The sequence below is a fragment of the Galeopterus variegatus genome, unplaced genomic scaffold (genome assembly GCF_000696425.1).
Source record: "Galeopterus variegatus unplaced genomic scaffold, G_variegatus-3.0.2 Scaffold445, whole genome shotgun sequence".
Taxonomy (NCBI): Eukaryota; Metazoa; Chordata; class Mammalia; order Dermoptera; family Cynocephalidae; genus Galeopterus; species Galeopterus variegatus.
The window spans coordinates 342164-369941 of NW_007726556.1; the positions used below are offsets into that span (position 1 = coordinate 342164).

General features: G+C 38.7%; 1 protein-coding gene across 2 annotated transcripts in view; it reads right to left on the bottom strand.

Annotated features, from left to right (window-relative positions):
* Positions 1–27778, bottom strand: part of KIF1B (kinesin family member 1B) — a 123566-nt gene that overhangs the window by 23004 nt on the left and 72784 nt on the right. For both annotated transcript variants that reach the window (XM_008568817.1, XM_008568818.1), the window contains exons 22-35: positions 21106–21199; positions 19917–20065; positions 18293–18471; positions 17333–17470; positions 15858–16106; positions 10503–10621; positions 9519–9604; positions 9041–9170; positions 8708–8870; positions 6255–6345; positions 4433–4551; positions 3756–3811; positions 1672–1780; positions 406–472 (exon numbers count right to left, since the gene is read on the bottom strand). In XM_008568817.1, coding sequence (XP_008567039.1) covers positions 406–472; positions 1672–1780; positions 3756–3811; positions 4433–4551; positions 6255–6345; positions 8708–8870; positions 9041–9170; positions 9519–9604; positions 10503–10621; positions 15858–16106; positions 17333–17470; positions 18293–18471; positions 19917–20065; positions 21106–21199 — 1749 coding nt within the window. The remainder of the gene's footprint in view (positions 1–405; positions 473–1671; positions 1781–3755; positions 3812–4432; positions 4552–6254; positions 6346–8707; positions 8871–9040; positions 9171–9518; positions 9605–10502; positions 10622–15857; positions 16107–17332; positions 17471–18292; positions 18472–19916; positions 20066–21105; positions 21200–27778) is intronic.

Sequence of the window (27778 nt, forward strand, 5' to 3'; positions counted from 1 at the left end):
TGACCAGATTTTTTTGTCCACTGAAACCTTCATCCTCAACCCCAATTAAGAACTTTTGGCTATGAAAGCACAGAGCTTCCAAACATCATGAAATGAAGTGTATAAAATGACATGGGAGCCACACAAATGTTAATAGTTGAATGAAATAAACTCTTTTCAAATAGCTACTAGAAAATATACTTATATATAAAAGCAAGGGTATATGTAAGCGAAGATCTGAGGAAGAAACATTAAAAAACAAACATACAAAAGAAGAAAAAAAGGACAAGACAACAGGATAATGGCCCTCACCTCAAACCTCCCACCTTTGAAACAGATGAAATGCGGAGAAAAAAGAGTTATGTTTCTTATTTTAACCTCTTTTGGGTATTACCTCATAGGCCTATTTTGCTCCCTCATTAGTACCTGATGAAGCAAAAACGTCCCCTGGCACGGCAAGCCTGCTGTGTGGTCAACCACAGCTGGAATATACCTATAAAAATAGAAATCCAAAAGAAAAGTTAAGTGCTACTTCGATCGGCAAAGTCTCTCTTGGTTGCTATAGCCCCCAGTGGTCTTTGTTATTCTAAACTCTGACCCCATGTCTCTCTCACCGTTTTGGCATTTTATCATACAGTCATTTGTATTTACTAACCCCTTTCCACATATCTATGCCACATCATCCTTACTAGACTGAAGTGCTCAAAGGACAGTAACATCTATTTGTTCCATCCCAGCCCCTTACATAAAAAATACTCAATGAATAATGTATAACAGCTATGGCAATTGACAGGAAGTAAGAAACAGATAATTTCAGATTCTAGATGGTTTTTTTAAGATTCAGAAAGCAATTAATTCAGTAGAAACCATTACTGTAACTACTTCTCCCTCATAATGCAAATTATAATCACATTATAGATCTATAGAAAGGCAAATTCCTCAAAGCAATGTCACTACTGACAACTACCTAAAGGATCAACAGAGCCATACTTAACATTGTGTCCTACACACAGTAGGAACTTAATAAGTGTTTCACAGTGATGATTGTGATGGTGGTTCTCAGCATTATACACAGAGGAATATTAGGATTTACCCCCTACCCTTTCCATTAACTGATACAGTCCCTTGCCACTATTCAGCAGGAAAATCTCTATTTTTGTTCTTCCAAAAGCATTTTGCTTGTCACAACTGAAGGGGAAGTGCTACCAGCATCTTGTGAATAGAGCCTAGGAATGCTGCAAAATAACCTACATTGCATGGTACAGCCCCCCACGACAGAGAATTATCTGGCCTAAACTAGTGCCCAGGTTGAAAAGCCCTGGTCTAGGGAAACATTCTGCCCCTCAAACCCCTCACTGAGATTAGTAAAGAAGGTCTTGACCATATTCTGTGCAATATGCTCCTTTCTTTGCTACTGATAAAACCCACTATGTAGGTGGTTTTCCCCCATAACAAAGTGCCAGTCTCCATTACCTTGCTGTTGCTGACAAGAAGGCACATTATTATGCTAGATAGTCAGTTCTCTGACAAACATTGGATTCAAAGAAAAATACCAACACCACCAAAATTCAATTAAAAACTGGGATTTGACAGTAACAATGATTCATGAACCCAAATGCAAGAGACTCAAAATTACCCTTCCTAATTTTGAAACACTTTGCCTTATTTAAAAGTTTAGAAAGTTGGACTTACTCTCCCGTAGGCTCCAGTTCACTGATCTCAAACCAAACCAGAAGGTCATACTTGCTCATGCTCTGGCCAAGGCTGGTTTTGCTCATGGTGTTTAACTTGGTGGCTGGAACTTTTGAAAGTTTTTAGAAAATGTCAAAATTTGGTTCAAGTCTACTCAGCAAAAGTATAAGCTTGTCTAATGTCAGTCTTCAAGAACACACTTGGGAAAGGCAACAAGAGTCAGGGGATAGATTTCAATGCAGATGACCCAGAGAAACTTCAACATCAACTTTGTTACTACCTCTAAATTCAGAGAATGAGGAAAATGAAGAGTCAGTATCTTTTTTCCTCTCAACAAACTGTCTCCAAAGATGAGAAAACAGGTTTCATGCAGAATAAATGTACTCACAAAACCACTAAAAAATCTTCCTATTCTAGAATCTCACATTTTGTGGCACGCAGAGCACTGTAATAATGTGAGAGAGACCATGCTTGGAAAATACCTGGGTAGAGCCTTGACATCACAGAGGCTCATTCAAAGCTGGTGTGGTGACCAGCCCAGCGGCTTCCAAACCTCCTTATACATAAGAGTCACCTGGGGATCTTAAAGATGAAAGCCCAGGCCATGCCCAGATCAACTAATCACAATCTTTACAGGGACACAGTCCTTCCTCCATGAGGTTTGAAGTTCCCCAGGTGATTCCAATGTGCACATAAATTTGGGAACCACTGGTCTAATCTGTAAATACAGGATTCAGTAAATGATCTTATGTTACACATTTTCTTCAGATATAAATTCCATATTCTTAACTGTGTGTATGCTATGGGACTTTAGTTAAGTTGCTTAACCTCTGTGAGTCTATCTGGCCAGCCACCAAAAAAAAAATCTAGCAGAAAGATAAAATGTGGATCACAGTAGTTAGCCTGTTATCTTGAAAAGGTATTGTGAAATTCCACTAACATAATGTATATAAAGGGGCTTTATGAATCATATAGCACTATCTGAATGTGTAGCCTACCAGCAGCATTCACCCCAGCTGAAATTCACATGAATTGGTGATACGAGTCAGGAAAAATACAGGGTTACTGATTCTGACAGTCATCTGAAGGTCAGAAAGCAAAACCAGAAGTATTAAAACAAAACCAACTGCTAGTAAAAATCTTCAAAATTAAAACTATTATTGCAAAGAATCCAAACGAACAAATATAAGGAGCCCCTCACCTCTAGGGTGATGTGAAAGAGGCACAAGTAGAGAAGGTGCTTCATAAAATCTCTCTGAAGGAAATGTGATATGATCTTGACAATGTGCCGAACTCTACATTCAGCTCAAGTAGCAAACAGAATTGTCAGTGTTTCATACACAGAGAGCCAGGCTTGAGGACAAGCCCCTGAGGCTGATTCTACATCTAAGGCAGAGCTAATTTAGCTACTAACCATCTCGTTTGGGTACCCTCTCGCTCTGGCAGCTGGGAACTGGCAGAAAGGGAAAAGGCGGCAATGGGTCAGCCTCATCCTGGAAGGTGGCTGCAGCAGAAGATGCGAGCACAATGGCGTGCTCAGAAACCGTGTCCAACACATGCACATTCACATAGCCAGACACGAGAAACCGAATCAGCTCAATCTTTCTCTCGTGGTCTGACGGCAGATGGAGATGAGAAGTACAGAGGGTGGAGAATGAGCACGGGGGTGGGGTGGGGGGGGTTGGTAAGTGGGCAATGAGGAAAAAGGACGAAAATAAAGAAAAATCAAAACAAGACAAGTGAGCATGCAGAATAACTTTAATATGCAAAGAAATGCCTAGTCATCTGACAGTTATGAAGAGTTACACATAAAGCATAGAGATTTAGGAACAGGGAGGTAATCAAAATCTGCAAATAAAACCAGAGAATTGGCACAGATGGAGCCCTATTGTTTCTTACTTCCTATTTTAAAGCTGGAACCAAGAATTCTAGTTTCTGCTGGATACACACAAAGGAGCAGAAACACATAAAGACACATACAAGAGGAACAAGAATTCGAATATGGTTTTTATCTGAAGAGTCATTCAGAATAAGAGATGTATTCACGCAGAGAACATCATCCAAAGAATGTAGCTAGTGCTCACCTGGCTTGGAGAGTGGCATGGGTGGAGGGAAGAATCGTCGAGATGGTTGAGGTGGACTGCAAAGGAAAAGAAAATAACTTCAAGACTAAAAAGAGTCAGATGTTGATATTAATGGCATGTTTAAATTCCCTTTAAGGAAACAGGTCTTTCGCATTTTCAACTCTGGCATAACACCAGATAGTAAACATAATCCCACATAGTGAAACAGGCTAAAACATTTTAATAAAAGTCCCCCTGTAAATCTTAGCTAATAAATGAAATAAGAAAATTCTTCTGTTGATATTGACACTCTGCCATCATCAAAAAGTCCCCATTGTGGCTCTCTCATCAATTGTGATGACACCACTTAGAGCTTCTGCTGCATTGAGTTGTGGGACACTACACAACTTTCATGTTATATCCCTACTACCTCAATTTTCTGCCCTATTCCAAGTCTCTTCCTACAAAAAGAGGGTATTCAAGGTCATCTGGACAAAATTCAATTTGTTCTATATAAAATTAGTAATTAGATGCCTAGAAAAAGGTGGTGACATTTCTAAAGAGGAAACATGGGGTTATACATAAAACTGTTATTTAGTTATCTTAATCCTTCAAAAGATTTCTTCCTTTCCAGGAATTGAGGAACTAAAAAACAAAACAATAACAACAACAAAAATCTTTGCTCATCTGGTCCAAACCTGTTAAGGTCCTGTCCTTGCAGATGAAGTGGGTGCTGCTGATAATGCCCAAAGACTTCAAATACAATAGGCTTGGTTTTGATATATTCCACAAATGATTCTGTGACTTCCACTGCAATCTAATAAGGAATAAAGCCAAGCAAGATTAGGGAAAGATTTATTATAAGAAAACACACATTTGTGCGTCAATCGGAACTTTGGTACTGTTGAGTATCCAGTATGTTCTGGGTATTTTACTATGTAGGGCTCCTGCACAAAAAGATAGCGGCTGCCCTCTGGTTTTCATTCTAAAGTAATTTTACTAAGCTTTAGGCACTCAAGACTCTCCACAATTTTCTCCAACTGACCTTGGCCCCCTTCTGCCCTTCACACACTTTAGTTTCCACTTAGTCAAATTCACCTGCTGCTCCTTTCACTTGCTCTCTCTTCTCCTATGCCAGGACCAGCCCAAGCTGAAATCCTGCTACCTGGAAGGCCTTTCCATATCTCCATGCATCTAAGTCACTCTTGTACTTCAAGGCCCAGCTCAAATAGTAACAATAAGAAAAACATGTATTGACTGTGGACTCTGTGCCAGGCACAATGCCAAATTTGACATACCTTTTCTTACTTATACTACAACCCTCAGAAAACTCCCCCACTTTCTTTCTCCACCAACCCTTCTCCAATAAAACTGTAACTTAAAATATCCTTCCATTAATGGAAATAACTTTCCCTTTCTTCACTCCCACTACATTTTATGAATATTTTTCTCATGTCTCTCTATCTTGTACTAATGTTACGTATGCATTTTATTTCTGCTAACATAATTCTAAGCATCTTGGGGATATCTGTGATTCATCTGCATTCCCCAGAAATGTCAGACACAGTCTTTATACATAGCACCAACCAATATTTTACCTGATATATGCATGCTCATATTTATACAAACATGAAAAAGAAAAGTGTATTTTGTGTTTGCTTGTTCCATCTTTGCAGTTGTCCTTTCCTCCTTTACTTTACATGGTTAGGAAGAGAATGAGAGGCAGTTTCATGTAGTAGTGAAGATCCTGGACACTAAAGCCACATTTCTCTTGGTTCAAATCCCATCCCTGCCTCTTCCTAGCTTTGTAACCTTGGTGAGTGACTTTAACTGCTCTGTGCCTCAGTTATCTCAGCTGTACCATAGGGATTATTATAGTCGCTGGTGTAAAGGTTAGGATTAAATGACACGTGAAAACATTCAGAACAGTGACAGACACAAAATAAACTCTCAACAAAGGTTTGCAATTGTGATGAGGATGATGACTTCTGAATAGAGTTTGAGTGAAATTTCCTATAAGAGATGGAAGGTCTGTTTTCTCACTTCATGTATGAAGACAGTTGTAAGGGTCATTAATGGGTTAATTATAGTAATAGCTGCAAGGAAACAGACTCTGAATCTTAATTTAGCTACAGAAGGTATTTAATATTTTCTATATTACTTGCAACCAAACAATATAAGTATCTTAGGGTTTAAAGGACAATGCATTAACAAAATTCATATTAAACAAGCTTATTTTTCTAGGACAGAAACACTAAAACAACTCACTACATTCAAATAGCTGTAAGAGTTTACTGGCACACCACTCACTGGGCCCATTGTAATTCCGCCAAGAAGGCTCCCTGCTATGAGGATTACCTCACCACTCTGGCCACTCCCTCTATTGTTTATTCTTCCCTCGAATCTCCCTTTAGTACAGCAAGCAGCTCCGCCTCACATTGTCACATTATCATCCTTCCTCAGCTAAGAAAGCCAGGTACCACAAACCTGATGTTTGGCAAAAATGTTCATGCCACTTACATTCTGCACATGATAAAAGCCCAGGGGACTTCCTCTGCCATTGTTTTTGAGGGGTTCAGTGGAGAATGCTTCATCATGGCGATGCAAAAAGCTTAATAAAAAAATAAAATACATGAATGTAGCATCAAACAGTTTCATAATGATCTCTGTTTTAAGAGCCCAACTTGGATCCTATGGAAGCCTCCTACCTAAGCAGATTCTTTTAACAGAGCTAAGTTATTTACATTTCCTTGACAGAAAAGTGTCCATATCACACAGATAGCATTTTAGATTTTATTTCCAAAAATGACTGAAAAATTCACTGACCCTGATCACTTCACTATGTGGGTGATATGAAAGAATGCCTTAGAGAGAGTGAAGAAGTGAATTCAATGAATTCCTATTCCTCTGAAGAAGACTCAAGCTTCTATGAGGTAGAACTAAAGCCTGTGGGTGGTATACTTGCCTAGGAGTCTCTAATATCCAGCTAAGAGTGGATTCAAATGTGACCTCTTCCAGGAAGTCTTCCCTGACTTACCCTGACTGTTTTGTGTTCCCACAGTACTAGGGACCTATTTTTCCTCAACAGCAATGATTTCACTGTTTGTAATGCTGTCTCCCCATCAGACACACATAAGGCTCAACACATAGAAGATACTCCAGAAATATTTGTTGAATCAATTGGCTATGTTTATTTACTCTCACAGACAGTGAGATTTTATTGTGCTCTCTGCCTCCCTGTTATTAGTCTGAAATAAAAATAAGTGGAGAGTTAAAGAATATCCAACGCAAACATTTATTGCCAGACATTAATATCTATCCAGAAGGATAGCCCTACCACCACCAGAAAAAAAGAAAATACTTAGAGAATAGAAGGGAGAGAATAGCAGTATGAACTCCTTGTCTTCCAAACAAGTTCACTGAGTCTGGAAATAGTAGTGTACTTTTGCCAAGTGCTCCATACATCACTGATGCATTGCTGGCACTATAGCATCCTGCACCACGAGTATCCTTTTCTATTTTCTTTCTTCTCATTTCTTTTTCCATCTCCTTCTCTTTTTTTTCCCATTTTTTTCCTTCTCCTGACCACACACTGACTCACTGTACCTGCCACAGGTCCCCCCATGAGTATTAGTTGACCTGATCTACACTCCTCTAATGCTCTGCCACTGTAGGAGGTACAAATATCCTGGGGTTCCATTGGTGACACGTAAACTCATTCACACCATTCTAATAACTATATCTTCCCTACACAGGCCAGATGAGTGTTTATAAAAACCGAGGAAGACTCTGAGTCTTCTCCCAACATGAGTCAACATGCCCCTTTCCTCCACAGCTAATACCAGGTGGAGATGCTGCACTCTTCTTAGGAGATTTTAGGACAAAGATCAACATATTATTGTCACTTCAGACATCAGTTAACCAAATAGGGCTTTTCCAGTTACCTGATTAGAATAATAGTAAAAGTTCCAAAAAACTGATTCATCTAGCCAATTCCATCCTACTGTAAATTAAAGGCTAATAGCAAAAACACACCAAATAGGCAAAATCAATACTAGATGGGTAATATTCCAACAATTTTGCATTATAGTAAATGATATTATTAGTGGCTTACTATGTAGTAATCACATTTAATTCAGGACTTGGCTAAAACCTATATAAAAGGAATGCTTTATAAACTGCATTAGGACCCACCCCCAGGAAGGCTCAGGCCCACACTGAGGTGAGAGGGATGGCAGAACTTTAAAGCAGCCTTTTGGTAGCACCAGTGGCAAACTGTGGGCTGTAGGTGCGAAGCAGGTCAAACTTCATTCTCTTGTACTGCAGCCCTTTCCAAGTTTGAAAAGGTATATTGATGTTTGGAGGTACTAAAACTTAAGAGCCGTAAAAAAGTGTTTTCCTAGGGAAGTCTTGGGAAGAAAGCACCTAGATGATAGGGTTCAAGAGGGTCACAGGACATAAAAAGCTTCTAAGTGGATGAGAAATGAGACCTGTCACACCTTTTCTACATACTAGAGCTTTTTTCAGTTGATGCAGAACATCACTCTTATCTACGTTATTAAAATTTGCCTTTTCCCAAGTATTAAATAGGCATAATTGGTGGTTAGATAATTTGTTGCTTTCAGACTTGTTTATTAATAAGACACTTCAGCATAAAGAGCACTAAAAAGACTGGTACACAGGCTTATCTGGATCAGACTATATTCCTGGCAGAGTGGGACAGTAGTATACAAGAGAACCCTCTAGCAGGATGTGTGGCACACTCCTCCCCACAAGGATCCCTGTTCATTCCAATGCAGGTTTCTGGTTCTTACTCCTGTCTAGAGTGAAGAAAGTGTTTTCCTTCAGAGACTGGTAATCTTTGATCTCTCAAGAGTGTTTACATCTCACATAAGTAAAGTACTCTGCAGTGCACAAAGGATGTTATCTCAGTTAACATCTAGTTAAGTAGGCAGGGCAAAGAGGTAGCTTACTTGAACTGACAGAAGATATCTGCATACTCTGGGAGGATTCCACTGGCTTGCAACACTGTTACTCGGAAAGTGAAGGCACTGCCCAGTTTCAGGTGGTTGCCAATCTCTTCAGAAAACCCTTCCATTACCATCTTACCATCCAGCAAAGTGCTTGACTTCAAATCTAAAGAGAGTCAAACAAACACATATATGATTCAAATAATGCAAAGAGGAGGAAGTTGGGCATTCTTTCCATTCCTAGTACAGGAAAGTGACTATGCCCCATGACAATGATCAATATTTTCCCCTCTTTAAAAATTTTGTCCTTGATCATAGTAAATTCTGTCTACATACCCAAGTCATTCATTCGATTGATTTCTTCTGGAGGAGTGATGACCTCAGAACTCTGACCCTGTCCTTCCACAATCCTCAGCTCTTCCAAGGACAGACCAGAACGAGTCATTGCAACTGAAGAAAAGTCGCTCTGAAAACAAGGCAGGGGTAGGTATGTGATAAAGTAGTATAAAAATGTATTTTCCCCCCAGCTTCCTTACTTCTGTTTATTTGCTCAACAAATAATAGTGACTAGAAAATCATGTGGATTAAGAGATGTCTGAGAAAAAGCAATACAATAAAATATAAATATTGGGTCTTTACCTCTGCAAATGATAGACATGACCCACATTCTATTGAACAACTCTGTAGTTACCTGCATCCTATAGATTTTAGTTTTGGTTAGGGGAATTGGTCTTCAATGCTGAACATTTCCTTATAAACCCATCTACTTCCTTCTCATTCCACAAGGTTTTCCTTCCTCCTGAAGGTTTCTCACCTGATTAAAGTACTCATTATCAAAAGATATTTTAGCCGTTCCTGACTGTCGAATTCCAGAGCCATAATCAGGAGCTTCTTCATCCGCTAAGTAGAAAAAAAATTAGCAAGGATTGAATGAAACCTTATATGGGGAGTGGGGGGAATGACTCTTACTGGATTATAAAATAAATAGGAAAGTCCCTTTGTATAAGAAAGAAAGAATGACACCGAAGTAGTAAAATTACATGGCTGCTTCCAACTCTACCTATGTAGATTTACCAACCTCTTTAGCTCAAATGAGACTAGTTAATGAAGAATTGGCTATCTTCTTGAGACTGGTTCAAATGCCATACCTAGAAATACTGTCAGCCTCTATCTTGGCAAGATTATATTCAATAATATACAACAAAATTTGAAAATATTATACTGTACTTGTGGAGGAGACTTCCATAAACTCAAAGCTGGTGATTGTGTCACAGGTTTCCATGGGGATAAGGCTGAAAGGTAACTAAACAGCGCAGTGTTTGGAAGTTAAGAAAGAAAAATTACAGGAAATGGCCACATTCTTTCCTCAGAATGTAGGTTGGATCATGGAAAAGAGGAAAATATAAAAATCTTGATCCATGCATTACATAATAGTGGCCAAAGAAATGTCCATTAGAGAGAGAATGTCCTGAGAGAAAATTAGGCAAGAAAAAGTCCCAAAAATCCTTTGTTAATTCTGAAGCAGTTAAGATACATTATGTAAAATGCCAATGAATTTTATAAAGTTAATCCAAGAGTTATTCTTCATGTTAAAGGAAATCTCTTTACTCCATTATTCACAACAGTAGTATCCCAGACTAAACAAAATCTATTTATGATTCTTGGGAACAACAGCTAGAAAGGAAGCAATAAAGGTTTTCTCCAAGAAAGACAAACTCATCAGTTTACACATGTAATTGAAGCATGGCCCCCACAGAACTGGCCTGCTCTGTCTCTAGTCCAGAAGAGGGTCACCTACCTGCAATGGCCTGTACGGCCACACGCAAAAATCCCCGCACTTCACCCTTCTCACTGACAATGGCCACTCTGTGAATCAGGGGCACAGGATATAGCAGGTTGCTCAGGTAAACAAATGCCCTAGACAAAAACCAGGAGACAAACATCAGAGCATCCCACAGAGAGAGAAGTGGCTTTAAGATTCACTGAGAATATCTTCATGAACCTGCGAGCTGGCTTCCTGGCCTTGTCTTAAGATTACCTCTGTACCCTGATTGCCTCCAGTTGCTTTTTCAGCAAAGATAATATATGAACAAAGGCAAATACCTAACAAAGCAGTTGATAAAGATCAACTTACACCAAAGTAATCTCTATAAAAATTACTACTGTAAGTAGAAGAGTAACAATTTGAAGTAGATTTTCAAGATACTGCTCTATGAATACTGCTGGGGGGGAAGGGGGATGAGCCCATTAAAGAGCTTAACCATTTATAACTTAAGGAATTATAAAAAGGTTTTGTTTTTCCCAGCAGATAAAACAGAAATAAGGAGATAAAAAAGGCAAGAAAACAGATTTCACATCTTCAGGCAGGGTGACTGACAAGGTGAGGAAAGCAGACACATATGAGTAGAGAGGCTGTGCAGCCAGAATATTCTGAGTAGCGAGTTTATAGGAGACTCTGAATAGGCACTGGGATAAATGCTAAGGGAGAAGAAGACAGCTGATCCTTAATAAGTTTGCTTTTACTTCTAGAGTCCAAAACCTAATTAAAAAATGCATATAAAAAGTTACAGATCTAACACTTTATATCTCAAACAAACTAGCAAAGTCCTATTATATTTGAACTCTTTTTTTTTCCTCATTCATTATTTTGTAGCCATTGTTTTTTTTAACAGCAATAAAAACTGGTGATCACAAAGCTTAAGGGTATTCATTCCTATTGGAATGGGAAATAGAATCTAGTTCCTACTGTTACTCCTGTCTTCCCACATAATATATGCTGATCTTTGAACATAAAACAAAAGACAAAGAGTAAACGCTTGCATCAAGACATCAAACATAACTAAACGCGACACACATGCCTGTCTGCTCTTTTCCTGCTCTGAAATCTACCTTAAAACAAAAAGAGAAGGAAGATGGAGTAGTGGGTACTTGGGATTTCAATGAAAACAATTCTGAAAATAGACAAAACACATCACAGAAAACGAATGTTAATAAAACTTTAAGGATATAAATGAAACATGAATAAAAATTATAACAAAAATAATGGCAAGTGAACGTTAAATCAAATGTCTACTTCCCTTTCAGTCTGCTCCAAAGCGATACAGGGGGCAAATGCTAAGAAAGGGAGGGTTAAAGCTTTGTTGCACAAAAATGTAAAAATGAAAAGTTCTTCTAAAAAGGATTACAAACAGGACCATCATATACCAATTATTGTGACAGAGTTTAAAAGACTAAGAGTTTGGCATAAGTTACCATACGGATAATTTCACTTCCGAAGTCAGCACCATACAGACCACTCTCCTCTCTTAACAGCATTCCAGCCACACGTGCCCACTTTCAATGGTTGGGCCGTTAGAGAGCCATCACACAGGTCCCCTGCCTCAAGTCCTCTCTGCACTCACTGCCCATCTCATGCCTCTGAATTTGCATCTTTAGGTCTTATTTCAAACACCACTCTCTCATGACAGGTCCCCCCAACATTATATGATCTCAGCAACAGTTCTTTCATCATTGCTATAATCTACATTTATTTGTGTGATTATTTAATTTATGTCTGTGTCACCCACTAGACTATAAGTCTATGAGAGCAGGAACCATGTCTGGTTTTGTTCACCACTGTCTGCAGAGGGCTTGGCATGCAGTTAATACACTCAATAAATAACTTGATGAGTGGACACCTATGTACACAAGGGAACGGGAAAATGATCTGTCCTAAGTAAAAGTGGAAGATTTTCCAGAAAAATGGGTTACACCAAAGGCAGAAAAGCAAAGCCATTCAACTTTATATTAGGTTGACTTTTCAAAGCCATACTCATGATGGACATTAACTATATAGAACATGTTTAGATTCCTAACTATACTTAATTTTTATCTTAAAAACAGCTACTCAAAAGCAGGAGCCACTGTTTTTAAAGAAAGCTTATCATATTCATGCACACATTACAATAAAGTACTGTTTGAGCACACATTAAAGATGAGAATTTCCTTTCTGCCTATGGCAATGGTTATTCCAAATACAGAAGAACTGAAGATATTATTGTAGAGTTCCCTTTTTAGAAAAGAAAATTCTGCAATTCTATGGCAGGAGCAGAGGCATCAGCTCTGTGACTACACAACTGCATGCTCACTAGACAGCATCTTTTTATGTTATCAGAACACAGCTCGTAGTCCAAAATCAATGCTGTATGGAAGTTCTCCTCTGAAGCTTTTTAAACGGGAATTTTCATAATTATTCTGCATTTTTGAGAGTTCTTATACTTTGACCTAGCAGACTGAAGGAGAACAGGGATGAGAGAGGGGAAGATGTATAGGATATATTAGTATTAGCATAAATTTCTGTGAAGTCACGTCAAATAGAGAAACAAATTTGCTAACATAAACATGGGGAAAAATCAGCATAATTATGGTGATACTTAAAGAAAGAATGTCAGTACAGGTACTTAGAGAAGTCACAGAATAACCATCTTTTGCCCCCTTTCAACCCAGAAGCCTAGCTAAAATATTTTACATTTCCTCCCAAATTATGATGGATGGTTCATAATATCCCAGCATGCCATAAGAGAATAGCTAAAGGGACAAGCTCTTTTAATTTTCATATAAAGATTCACCAGAGGCACCCAAGGCCAAGAAACAAGCCAACAAATGGAATTTCACAAGAAATTTTTACAAGTGAATTATATTTACAATTATGCACCAATAGGAGAAATCCAATCCTGTGAATCACAAAAACAGCAAAGAAGTTACTCCTATTACACATACAATGATTACTACATGACTGGATGATGTTGCCTTATTATAAATTTTGTTTGCAGACGAGAAATGTAGTAGAGGGCAAAAATGGAGAGCTATCTTTCATTTTACTGATTGCAATGATTTCACCTCCTACCTCAGTCTTTTTCTTGCAAGGCAAAGTTAGTTCTAGAACCTTGGAATCCAAACAAATGGAAAGGTCAATTCCTGAGCCATAGCTCCATAAATATTTTATGTGCAAATCAAAGTAGAGTTGATTGCTTTATACTTACACTTAAACCTGATATCCTGATATGATTAAAAGGAATAAAACTAGACAGAAAATAATACATGTATCTTAAGCCAGTTAATTTCCACATTAAGTGGGACTCTGACTTGAGTTTTACAAACCACTGACTCAAAATGCAAATTCTTCTGAGCAAAAGTCTCAACCAGGATATTCATTTTGCTCGTGTGAATGACAGAAGATAAAAAAGATCTTTAAGGCTCTTTTTTTTCTACCTAACTCTTCATTTTACACTTGAGAACCCAATAGGCCTCTGTTTAAGTTGCTTGTCCTAAGTTAGTAACAGAGATGGTCCAGGACCCAAGGCTCCTCCTAACAATTCGGTCAGGGTTCTCCCCACCATAGTATGTAAGAGGAAGCTGCCTCCTCCTCGCTGTGCAATGGTGCAGAACACAAGCGAACAGCTTGCAAAGCTGCAGAGCTGGCACTAGAACCAAGTTTATGGCCAGAAAATTGGTTCTAACTTCCAACCCTCCTACAATAGGACAGAAATATGCTGAAGGACACAGACAACCATAAAGTAAAGCATTATTGTCCTGTTATTTCTACATACCTTCCTCAATTTTAATATAAATCAGCTTCTCTGAAATTCTAAGCATCTATTCCCAGCGATACACCAGTAGAAAACAATATTCATGGCTATATAATCCCTTTATGTTTATTAATGGAATTTTAAATGCCCCTTTGTCCTTGTAAACCCCAGATACTGTCTCATATTATGGCCAACAGTTGTAATAGAGGTTTTCATTTCTATCAAAAAAGCTTTTCTTTAGACTTTTCCATAACAAGTGATCATCATCTATGAGGGTACTTCAAAAAGTTCATGTAAAGATTTGTATTATCTTTTTTGTGTGTGGCTGGCCAGTACAGGGATAAAACCATGGACCTTGGTGTTATCAGCACCATGCTCTAACCAACTGAGCTAACTGACCAGCCCCATATTTTAATTCTATTTTTCCATGAGCTTTTTGAAGTATGCTCATACATTAATTAAGAAGTTCTCATCAGGTGACCAATACCATACTATGCGCTAACTTTGAGATTCTATGTCTCTAGTGGGTCAGGAAACTTGCTGCACTTTAATTTTAGCTAATGGTGCTTGTGCATTTAACACTGACATAATTCCCTTATTTTTAAAGGGTTCAACAATGTGTGGTTCTAATGCACCATTAAAGTTAAATTTAATACTTTAAAACTTGGACATACTTTTTGGTTAACCCAATGAGTGCTGTACTGTTGAGCTTGCAATTAAAATTACTTCAATGTGAAGACTGGATGCATACAAAGACACCAGTATTAGGAACACGTGCATGGAGAGTTCTGCATCACTGACGGATGCTCAAACTGAGAGCCAGAAACAATGTCTCAGTTTGGTGAACTAAACTCAATACAAAGCAGTTACATGTAGCACTGAACAAATATTCACTGTGGATGGTGTCAGACAATTCTCTGAGATTCATCCTTATAAAGCTATAGGTAAAATTTTAGCAGAAGCCAAAGACCTATAGATAGGCTCAGTGAAATTGGCCAAAGAAAGACGTCCATTTTAGACAAAGGGGAAACTTGACTTTCCTGATTCTTTTCAGGACTCGGTAGACTAAGCAAAAATAAAGCTAACACTTCTCCTGAGTCCACTTTGTCCTCTGATTCCTACAGCACCACAAATTTTCTAGCCTAACTTTGGACTTGCTCTGCTCTTTCTCATGTTATTCCCATATGCTTCCTCAATCATATTCCTTTAAAAAGGAAACACCTAGACCAGAATACCATTCACTGAAGCTATAACATTTGACGTAGCTTTAATTACTTTCTCCTTTGGAGTTTCCTTCTTCAAAAATTCCTTCCAAAATTATTGGGCAATTTAAGACAAGGGGTCCTCCATGTAGAGTCCTCATATATTGCTGTATGTTGTACTGAGTAGACTGAGTGCTTCACAAACAATGCTTGAGATCTCTCTCTAGCCAGATTAGCATTTATAAAGAGTTTGAAGCATTGGAGAACTTGGGACTGAGCATTAATAAATTGAATTTGCTAAAGCAAGATTACCCAAAACTGCACAAGAGGCCTTTAGAACAAGAGCTGGTCCCTTTTTGCCTTTCTCAAAATAACCTCACCAACCTTCCCACTAAAATGAACCAAGGGGATCGGTCGTAAAACGGGTCATGCCCGTCACTGAAGAGATCTGATCCCTCCTCCGTCCCTGCGTCAGAGCCGGTGTCATCCACGAATGCCTCATCATCAAAATCCTCCATCTCATCTTGCTGCTCGTCAGCCAGCTCAGTGATGTCGGAATCGGCGGTGGAAAAAGTGGGGGAGGGTGTGCGGTCGGCAAGGCGCTCATTCACACAGCCGTGGAAAATGGGGGAGCTAGACACCAGGTAAGACGCCAATTAACACAGCCAAGGAGAGAGGAATAGTTGGTTAAACAGGAAGCTATAGGTGCCAACAGGACAGAATCCACTGGGGAATCAACACAATAAAAGCAAACAAAAAAGCAAAAGGATAAAATAAGCATAAATCACTTGGACCAGGTGAAAGGGAGCAAGGGCAGGTTGAAAAAGTTATGCAAGGACTGATCCTTAGAATAAGAAAAGCAAAGGATATACATGAGTAGACCATCCCAAGTAAATATTGTGCTATAAAAATGTTTATATTCTCCAGTTTGCACAAGAGATCAGCATTCAGGACTCAAAGGAGCCACTCAACACTAAAGGTAAAATAATAAGGCTTTAAATTTTTATTCAAATTCTCACATCATCTCAGAGCAGAAAATGAAATGGATGAAATGATATATGCCAAAGTAGCAAGTGCTTTGCTTGGGTAAGATGTGTTTGGTCAATTCATCTCTTTAAAAAAAACTACAATCAGAGTGGAGTGGAAAAGATTTACATTTCTACAAAATACTATGACTTTAGCAACTCTTTTTTTACCCAGTTCCTTTAAAAACCATCACAGGGTTTTTGCAATTGAAAAACAATACATATTCCAAAATCACTAAGCTTAAGTTAAACTTAAATTTTCCTGCTTTTAAAATTCCAGACCTCTAAGAACTTGATTCAATATGGGCTCACAGAGGCACTATATGTTTTCATTAAATGTTGAAAATAATAAATACATAAAAGAAGCTTAAGGGGACTACCAAGGTGTGCAATTAACTTACCCTTGGCTGTGACTAATGTGGGATGAATTACTTAAAAAAAAAAAAAAAAGTGAGGACAAATCAGGTCATGGAGAGATTGCAATCTGATAAGTCATACTACGATTTTAAGCTAAGTATGATACAGACAAGGGTTTTCTTTTTTAAAAAATCTATCTTAACTGCAAAGCATTTTGTGAATAGGCTGAGAGCCAGGGAAGACTGTCAAATACTGTACATTGGTTGAAATTTTGAGATTCAAAACTAATATGCATGTTGAATAAAACTGAAGGGATATATACCAAATGACACAGTGGTTGTGTATGAGTGGATAAATGGAGCTTTTTTATATTCCTTTTTTTCTTTTAACTTTCTGTAATATCTGCTGAGGTTTCAAACAATTATAATAAAACAATTCATTATTTTAAAAGAAGACGTCAACAAAATCATCACCTACCTTCCCACAAGTTTGAACCAGTGGAACCGATCATAGAATGGATCACTGCCAGTCACAGTGGACTCATTCTCATCTGTGGCACTGGAGGCCATCTCTCCTGCCCTGTCATACATCTCTCGCATCAAATCCAGCCTCTGCCTATTTAGGACACAGAAAGTGCACTGGGTAAACATCATGATATTGTATTAAAATTTTGCTTTGGAAGCATCTTCCATGCTAAAATTTTTATAAAAAAGAAGATGCTCCCACCACTTAATGTTATTAAAAAAAAATGAAGGCCAAAAGTACAGAAACTAAAACATTCAGTATTCAAAGTGTTTCATTCTAGGAACAAGCCACCAAAAGTCAAGAATGGCCACGTAACCTCTACTGAGTCAACAGTCACAGGAGAATGTAGTTCAATGATGTATGACATCTTAAATATACTGAGACAGCAGAACATATCTCAGCATACTAAATGCAGAGGAAGCTAGATTAAACGGTGACTTCCCCGTTTATTACTGATCATTGTGCAGTTCAGGACAGAAAAGATGAATAATTTCTAAATCCAAGACAGAAATAAATATCATGGTAAAGGAACATGTAAAATTTAAAAGCAGGTCTATGGAGGGTAAAGGAGGGTAAATTTATCTTTTTTTTTTCCTTAGTGGCCGGCCAGTATGGGGATCCGAACCCTTGACCTTGGTGCTATCAGTACCATGCTCTCCCAAGTGAGCTAACCGCCAGCCCTTAGAGGGCAAATTTAAATAGCTGTAATTGCTAAAGGTGTTTGAGGAGTGGGATTCATTCACTTAAAAAAAAATGGATGATAATTATCACTGGCAAGCAACAGCATTTACAGAAACCACAGAAAAAAAAAGCAACACCATCCTCGGAGAGAGGAGAGTTTCAGAGTGCCCACTTAAGCAATTCATTATTACTTCCTTAATAAACAACTGGCTTTTATGAATGTTTTCATACTTGAGTTTCTCCAAAGACCAATAATGTGTTGCTCCATTCTTCAAATCCTGGACTTCTACTGCCACCACTGTGCGAGGGAAAGGCCTGTCCTCATGAGTTTTTTCCATCTCAGTGGGAAGTAATTCAGGAGGTAAAGGGGAGTACAGTGTATCAGTCAGTAAGACAAACTGAAACTGCACCTGAATGGAAAAAATAAACCATAGACAGATGGTTTTCAGCAAGTGAGCTTCAGAGATGAGCTGATATGATAATGCCCATTGGGAAAGAGGTCAAACATGTACTACTATGTACTCAACAAATAGCTTGTGATAAACTGAAAAAAATGGCCACCTGTATATTAATCATAGGGACTAATCCTAATTTCAAACTCAGCTATTTACAGACTTTGTTTACCTAGCCTGGGAAAGTGTTTTTGAACACACTAAAATCTCAATAAATATATTTTGGTTGACTGAATGAAGACTTCTGTAGAACTTATACAAGAAACCAAAAGGTGGACCCAAGAATGTATCTCTAATCCCTCACTGAGAGAGGATGGAAACACATCAAGGTTTTCCATTTTAAATTCGGGGATTACAACTACTACCATATGGTAAGCACTTTGCATGCATCATACCATTTATTTCTCACTGCTACCATATATTTTCACCAAATATTAATTAAATGCTAGGCACCACAGTAAGGGAAAAAACAACAGAGTTCCTGCCTTTATTTGGTCTATTTGAGGAGGGGAGTGGTTAATAAATAATTATAAAATGAGAATGGCTAGAGATTATGAATGAAGAAGATATCTTATTGCCAATTTACAAAACTAGAATATAGCCTTAGAAAAAGATACTGAATTTTCCCAAAGTCAGGCAGTCTGTGCTCTTACCTACTACACAATACGGTCTCCCACAGTAATCTTAGCAGTCAAGAGACTGTTAAGCAGTGGGGCACACAGAAGGATGAATCTAAGGTTTGATGTCAAGTTTTGGTAATAATTATGAAAATAGATAATAGTTATTGCCATTTACCATGTCTAGACACTATTTTAAGTGCTGTATGTATTCGTGCTTTCATTCCTTATAAAATCCCTGGGTAGCAAGTACTATTGCCAACCCTACTTTGTAGATGAGGGAATAGAGGCATGGGGCTATTAGGGTCAACACAACTCATGGAGCTAGGACAGAAACCTGGACTGTCTGGGTACAGAGCACATACACTTGCCTGCTACACAACAGTGCCTCTCAGACCTTAGAGGATGAGCAAATTAGTGGCAATGCAGCACACAGGACTCAGGGGTATAAACTTAATGGTAGAAAACCAAAAATGAGGTTTTTCAGAAACCCAAGAGAAGCATTTTTCTACTCATATGTTTCTCCAGCTCCTATCAGGAATACAGTCTCCTCATTTGTAAAATAAGCTAGAAAACTTTTTAAAAAATGTTATTTAATAAAAGTTAAATTAGTATCTACTATGTTCCAGGCACATATATTAAATAAAGGCATAAATAAAGCTGTTTCATAGCATAAAGAAGATGAGGTTCCCCAAGGGCAAGGTTAGTTTAAGGTTAGAGTCCAGATGAACCCAGAGCGGGCTCAGCTTTGCCTCAAGATTGCCCATGTTCTCCCCCCCTCCTTACCTTCTTCTTCAATTCCACACTGATGGCATTGGCTTCCTTCAGGTACACAGCATTGCCCCAGAGTAAGTCCCTTAAAGAAGTAAACTGGTGAGACTTCCATTTTCGGAAAGCCCATTGGGCCAACTCAAATTCATGCTGTGTCCAAGGAACTGAAAGAGCAAATGAAGTATATTTAATGGTGAATTTTATGGAAATTACATGCCTCCTCTACCTTATTTCTTTTATCAAGTTAAGATACTTTCCAATTTCTCTCCATTCGGCTGCTTTTATTTTTCTTCTTTTTAGTAAGGCTACTAAATTCTGTTGATACTATGAAAATAGTATATACATTTTAGAAAACTTAAAAAAAATCATCCTGTTTATTTAAAACAGTACATCAAAGAAACAAATTTCTCTCTCTTTTTTAAAAAGATATAATTCTAATGTGTGGCTATAATAAAAAAATACCCCTGGCTTCTGGTATATTGGACAATTTTGTATATTTCTTTTTTTTAACTTTCTAGTATGGGAGGAGGGGAGGTCATATTTTACCTAGATTTTTAAAAATAAAGAATTTAGTACATAAATTAAGAGTTCCTTCAAAGTTAATTTGAAGTCTTGAGATTACCACAAGGTTGGGTGGAGAAATGAAATGTGATGAATGTTCATATGGTATTATAAGGCAATAACTAACATTAAAAGCCCTAATTCAGCTAGGAAATGCTGTAAAATGTAAGAAAGGCAAGGATGACTAAGCAATGTGATTCAAAATCTACCAGAAATGGCTTTAAAGTACACTGATACATTCCAAAGTTCTCATTGGGAAATCTCTGATATACACTAGCAAAGTGAATAGACTATCTTAACAAAGATTAAGCTCTACATTTATTTGCAACAGATATGTGAACTTCATATGTACAGTAATATGAGACAGTCCATGTAAACTTCCCAAGAGATTTATATGAAGACTGTGCTCAGAAACCTTGTGACGTTCTAAGAAACACTATCAGTCCCACCCCCACCTCATAGGATACAGCCTGGATTCTCAGCATTGAGCATCTTTTAAATCATCTTCAAATTGGCTCAGTAAAATGCAGATAAACGGTAGGGCCAACTATGAGGAATCCAGCTTTGATCACAGATGATGGACTAATTTGATAGTACAGATCCAAAAGATATACACAGGAAAGTGTCATTTGCTAGATTTCACCTTCTTCCTCCTCTTCTTCCTCTTCAGTTGTTTCTGCAGTTAAGGATCGGGTCTCAACTTGCTTCTGCAAGGCCTGCAATTTACTCTCATAGTCCTGAATGAAAAGAAAGGAGATAACATGTAGGAGAGAGAGGAAATAACAGGGAAGTAAAAAGAGAAATAGAAGGAATATTGGGGGAAATAGAGAAAGCAAAAAATAAAGATAAGAGAGACAGAGGCAGGAAACAATAATAAAAGACATGAGAGAAATGCTTAGGGGAAAAAAAACCAGAAAGCACACAGGAGAGTCTGTAATGAATAAATGCACAAAAACATTTTAATTGTAGTTTCTCTGTTTCTACTTCCTCAAAGACTCAAGAGTTTTTTACTTGGGGTTGTGGTAGGAGAAGGGGGGGAGGATTTGAGGGGGAAAAATGCATGTGTCCCTTAAATGTTTAAAATACAATTAAGTAATATCTTATACAGCAAGGAATTCTAGAGAAAAACAATACTGGAAAAGACTAAATCCACTAGTATTATAAAAAGTCCCAATTATCTAGCTGTTTAGAAGGGACCCATAAAAGTGAAAAATTACTATCTTTGCAGTGGTGGGATGAATTTAGCTTTCAGGTAACTAAAAGCTCATAGTGCTATTAGGATTGAAATAATTTACAGATAGCATTTGGTTGTCCAAGAAAGACACTTTATTTTAAAATATACTATTATAATACAAAATGGGTTATTATAATAAAAATCAGATTTATCCTTCAGTTCTCCATCTACTCCACATACCATAAATAAGGGCAATGTCACCCTTGAAGGAGGCAAAAATTGTTCTTGGGAAATAAAAAAAAATTACTTTTTTTATGTTAAGGCACAAATAAACATACAGTATATAAACAGATACACAGTATATCTGAAGTATTAAAATCTCACGGTGGAGAGAGATTAGGGAAAAAATGTCTAAAAAGGTTCCTTGGAGTGCTAATGAAAAAAAGCTTTAGGGCTGGCCCGGTGGCGCACTGGAGAGTGCGCCGCTTGGGAGCGCGGCGGCGCTCCCGCGGAGGGTTCGGATCCCATGTGGAGACCAGTTCCCGCTCACTGGCTGAGCGCGGTGCGGGCGCAACACCGAGGGTTGCGATCCCGTTACCGGTCAGTAAAAAAGACAAAAAGGAAAAAAAAAAGCTTGAATTTTATTTATTTATTTTTTTAAATTTTTATTTATTTATTTTTTGTCTTTTTTCCGTGTCCGGCAATGGATCGCAACCCTCAGTGTCGCCCCCGTACCGGACCGGGACCGGCAACGGGATCGCAACCCTCGGTGTTGCCCCCGCACCTCGCTCAGCCAGTGAGCGGGAACCGGTCTGTATGTGGGATCCGAACCCTCGGGCGGGAGCGCCGCTGCGCTTCCCAAGCGGCGCACTATCCAGTGCGCCACCGGGCCGGCCCTGAAAAGCTTGAATTTTAATGAAAATAAAACAACTAGGGATAATAAAAGATCCCTTCAATAATGAAATACTAAATCATAGCATAAGCATAGCATTTTAAGATCTACTGCTTGGGTTTCCTGCTTCCTCTGGTTCCTTAGGAGTGACCCAATTGCAGGCTGTCACAAGACAGAGGGTTTAGATATGACTATGCACTGTTTCCAAACAGAGCTCTCCAAGTCACATGTCAAACATCCCATCATCACACAGCACACTGAAAGCCTCCTTAGCAAACTCCATTACAGAAGGAGCTCCCAAAGGCAATGTTAAGAAGGATGCAAATATTTATCAGTTAGTCTCACAAAGGAAGCATCTCTCTTTAGTGAGGCTGGCAATGACCAAGACCAACAGCCAACAACACAGCTTTATTAGATATGCAAGCACACTTTTTAGGAGACTGTAAGTATGGGGGGGGGGGGGAAAGGAAAGAAAGAAAGAAAAAAATCAAACTAGCAGTAAAAGACTTGAGTTTTGGTCCTGGCACCTGTTCTTACTAGCCTTATAATTCTGGGAAAATTAAATCCTCTCTAAACTTCACTTTCTTCACCTTTAAAATGAAGATTTTAGCATTTGACTTGCCTACCACACAAGACTGAAGAAAGGCCCAACAGATGAACCATTTAAAAAACATGTGAAAGTCTCTTAAATAACGGTAACACACTATCAAAATGATAGGCAGTGGTTTTTAAAAGTTTATTTTCTAAGCATACCTATCACCCAGATCTTGGTTTCTAAATACTATTCCCCACTGAAAGGAACCAGTGCTCCTTGAGAAAATGGCTGCTTCTACGTTTGGAGCAAGGAACATACAAGGTGTGCCCGAAATATCTTGTGCCAGAAAGGCTAGAAGAACTCAAAGACTGCTGGTGCCTCCTCAAAAGGACTCGGGCTCCCACTGGCCAGTAAATCAGAGTAACAACAGAAAAAAAAATACAGCACACTGAGTACAGAAAGAATCCATGAGTCCATAGTGATACTGAAAGAAAGAGAGAAAAAGGGAAAGCTCACCTTAAAAAAAAAAAAGCCAGCTAATAAATGCAGAAGGATCAACAATTGGAAAATTACCATACTGCAACCCCAGATGCAGTAACTGAATTAGGCAAAGATCATTAATAAATGCTAAAATAATTGCATGAAAGGTAGACAGGAAACAGAATATTCACATAATCCCAAGTCTACCCCAGATACCTATTAATAAGAAGGAAAATGATATATTTGCAATGGGGAGAACTGGGAAACTTCACATTAACCAAATTTATTAAACTTTAATCTTATTGATAACAGGACAAATTAACATTTTATGTCTACTGATATGCAATGGGAAGTACAAGACATCACCATTAGCACTCTTACCAAAAATGTTTAACCTAAATCTCATCTTGAGGAAATAATCAGTCAAATCAGAATGTGGCATAGTCTCTTCAAAAATATCAGTGTAATGAAAGATAAAAGCCATCATAACCAAATGCAATGTATAAACCTAAGGTGGATCTCGGATTAAAACATACTCTCTCTGGGCTGGCCCGGTGGCGCACTGGAGAGTGCGCCGCTTGGGAGCACGGTGGCGCTCCCGCCGAGGGTTTGGATCCCATGTGGAGACCGGTTCCCGCTCACTGGCTGAGCGGGGTGCAGGCGCAACACTGAGGGTTGCGATCCCGTTGCCGGTCCCCGGTACGGGCGCGACACCAAGGGTTGCGATCCCGTTACCGGTCAGTAAAAAAAAAAAAAAGACAAAAAGACAAAAAGGAAAACATACTCTCTCTCTTTCTCTCTCATTCTTCTAACATCAAATATTTTGAGATGTTTAGGGAAATTTGAAAATGAACTGCTTACTGCATAATACTGAATCAGTATTAAATTTCTTGGATGGGGTAATGGTATTAAGAGAATATCCTTGATTTTAGGAGATACATATCGAAGCATTTGGAGTAAACTATGCTAATACCTGCAACTTTCAAATGATTCAGAAGGGCCGGCCCGGTGACGCACTGCTACAGTGCGCTGCTTGGGAGTGCGGTGGCGCTCCTGCCGAGGGTTCGGATCCCACATACAGACCGGCCGCTCACTGGCTGAGCGAGGTGCGGGCGCAACACCAAGGGCTGCGATCCCGTTGCCGGTCCCGGTCCGGTACGGGCGCGACACTGAGGGTTGTGATCCGTTGCCGGTCACGAAGAAAGACAAAAAGGAAAAAAAAAAAAAAGACTGACAAATGATTCAGAAAAAATATATAAATATGGATATACACAAGTTCATTGTACTATTTTTTTCAGCTTCTCTGTAGGTTTAAAATGTTTCAAAATAAAAAGTTGGGGAGGGAGAAGTTTCTTCTCCCTAAAAAATACACTATACATTATAAGGGATTCTTTCAGCGAAAAGAGAAAGGCTGCTGGATTATGTAAAAATGATCAGGTAAAAAATTGTTAATATTTTATCTTGAAGATTTCTTTAAGTTTGAAGAAATTCTCAAGATAGCTGGTCAAATTGGTTAAATGGTCAAACTACCAATGAAAACAAATACTTAGACTCTGACAGTTAAGCTATGAAGACGACCTTCCCTATGGGCTCTGGCTGTGCTTTCATGACAGTACAACTGACATAAAATGATTTCCCATAACTCTGTGGACATAAAAACTTTAACTGCATTTTGATCAGCAATTGGTAGTCCAAATACCAACACCATTTCTTGAATTGGCTCCTTTCCCCAAACCAGGCTTCATATGAGCTTCCAACAAGAACATTTTACATGTCACGAGAAAAACTCCAAGTATTGGATTTTCTTACAACAATCAGATAAGAGAGTCAGATGCTATTGTTTTGTTTATTTCATGAAAACTAGGATAATTATGGAAAGTGAACTAAAAAATATATTTTTCAATAGCCGTTTATGTTTATAAAAAGTTCTAACTCAAAATATGCCCCATATTTATAAAGGCACAGTCCTGGCTGTTCCCTCTCCTAGAATGTTCTCTCCTACCCACTCGCCCTTGTTTTTAAGCTTATTTTGTGCCAGAAACTGTTCTTAATGTTTGATATGGATTATCCCAATCTTTTTAATAACCTTACGAAGACAGTACTATTGTTAGCCTCATGTAAAAGAGGAAGAAAAAAGCTTAAAGAAATTGAGTAACTTTCTAGAGATCACAGTTAAGAAAGTGGTAGAAATAGGATTCAAAACAAGGCAATTCAGAGCATACTTTTTATTTTTTATTTGGGCAGCTGGCCAGTATGGAGATCCAGACTCATGACCTTAGTGTTACAACACTGCACTCTTACCAACTGAGCTAACTGGCCAACCTACAGAGCATGCTTTTTATTTATTTATTTATTTTTTGTCTTTTTTTTTCTTTGAGACCGGCCACACCTCGCTCAGCCAGTGAGCGCACCGGCCATCCCTATATAGGATCCGAACCCGTGGCGGGAGCACTGCGGCGCTCCCAGCGCTGCACTCTCCTGAGTGTGCCACGGGCTCGGCCCCAGAGCATGCTTTTTAAATCATTATCCATCCATTCACTCATTCAACAAATACCTTTTGTGTTCCTACTATGTGCAGGATGCTAGGAATACAGTGGTCAATATGACAAAGGTCCCATTGGCAGGGGAGGGAGATGATAAACAGTAAACAAAGTATACATTATGATTTCAGTGAAGAGAAGTACTATTAAGACAGATAAAGAAAGGCAGGTATTAGGGGCTAATAGGAAGAAGAGCAGAATGGGAGGAAGACTTTTAGATTAGGTGGTCTGGGAAGGTCTAAGCAAGCACGCCTGAGGTCTTGGGGGAGGGGGGTTATTCCAATCAAGGCAACAGTAACAGCAAGTGCAAAGGTCCTGATATGTAAAGGAGCCCAGTGTGTTTAAGGAAAGCAGGAAAACCTATGTGGGTGGAGTGGCAGAGCAAGAAGGGTAGGAAATACAGTTGAGACATAGTCAGGAGTGAGTTATAGGTCAAGGTAAGGACTGTGGATTTTATTCTAAGGGAAGCCATTAGGTGGTTTAGAGCTGGGAAGTAAAACGGTCTAGTGGTTTTAAAAGCACCACTCTCTCTGGGGCTTGGAAGAAATTGGAAGCAAGGAGAGTAGTTATAAGGCTATCATATAGCTGTATCTGAGGGAGATGGTGGTGGCCTGGTCCAGGGTGTGAGTAGCAAAGTTGGTGAAAACATATGGAGTTGAGATGTGTTTTACAGACAGAGGAAATGGGACCTACTGATGATCTGATCACGAGGTGTGAGAAAAAAAGGAGAAACTGAGGACAACTTGGATTTTTGACTTGACCTGAGCTAGTTGCTCTGGTTTAATTTAAATGTAATGTGCATGCTCGCTATCTGGGCATCAGGTCACAGTTGTATGTCTGCATCAAGAACCCAGGGAAGAGGCCCAGGCTGGAGCAAGTACATCTGACAGTCAGTAGAGAGGCAAGGCAGGGCAGTGGTTTGTAGACAGACTGACTCCATGAGATTGAACCTGGCTCTCTCACTTAGTAGCTGTGGTGTGTCTAGGAAAATATGTAAAATGGGAATAACAATACCTCCCTCACAGAAGAGGGGTTTTGTGAGGATTCAATGAGTTAACACACGTAAAAGGCTTATGTGCATTAATGCATGTAATACATGCTTAATACATGAGTTATCATTTTCATCATCAGTGTAAAAATGGAAGATAAAGCCACAGAAATGCATGAGATAATTAGGGGGAATAGAGACATATAAATAGCCAAGGTCTGTGGCCAGAGAGTAAAAGAGTACCATGAAAGAGTAGTTAGTGAGGTTGGAGGAAAATAAGAAGCCCAAAGAAGAAAGTGTCCCAAGAATTAAAGTGTAGGCAACAGTGTCAAATGCTAGAGAGATTTAGTAAGATGAGGACTGAGAAAACACCACTGGATACGTCACCATGGAGATCATTAGTGACCCTGTTAAGAGTGGCTTCAGTGGTGTGAGGTAAGAGAAGGAGTCTGACTAGATGAGTTCAAGCAAGAATGGGGATAGGGAAAAATAAAAAGAAAGAATAGGAGGTGGACAAGTGAGAAATAAAAAGTACAGAAAACTCTCTCAAGGAGTATTTTTATAAAAAGGAACAGAGAAATGGAGTGGCAGCTCATAGGGGACATGGGATTATTTTGAAACTGGTAAAATGACATGCTTGTGTGCTGGCAGGAATAATCCAGGAGAATGTGATGTTGTAAAAGAGAAAGGCACAAATGTACAATAAG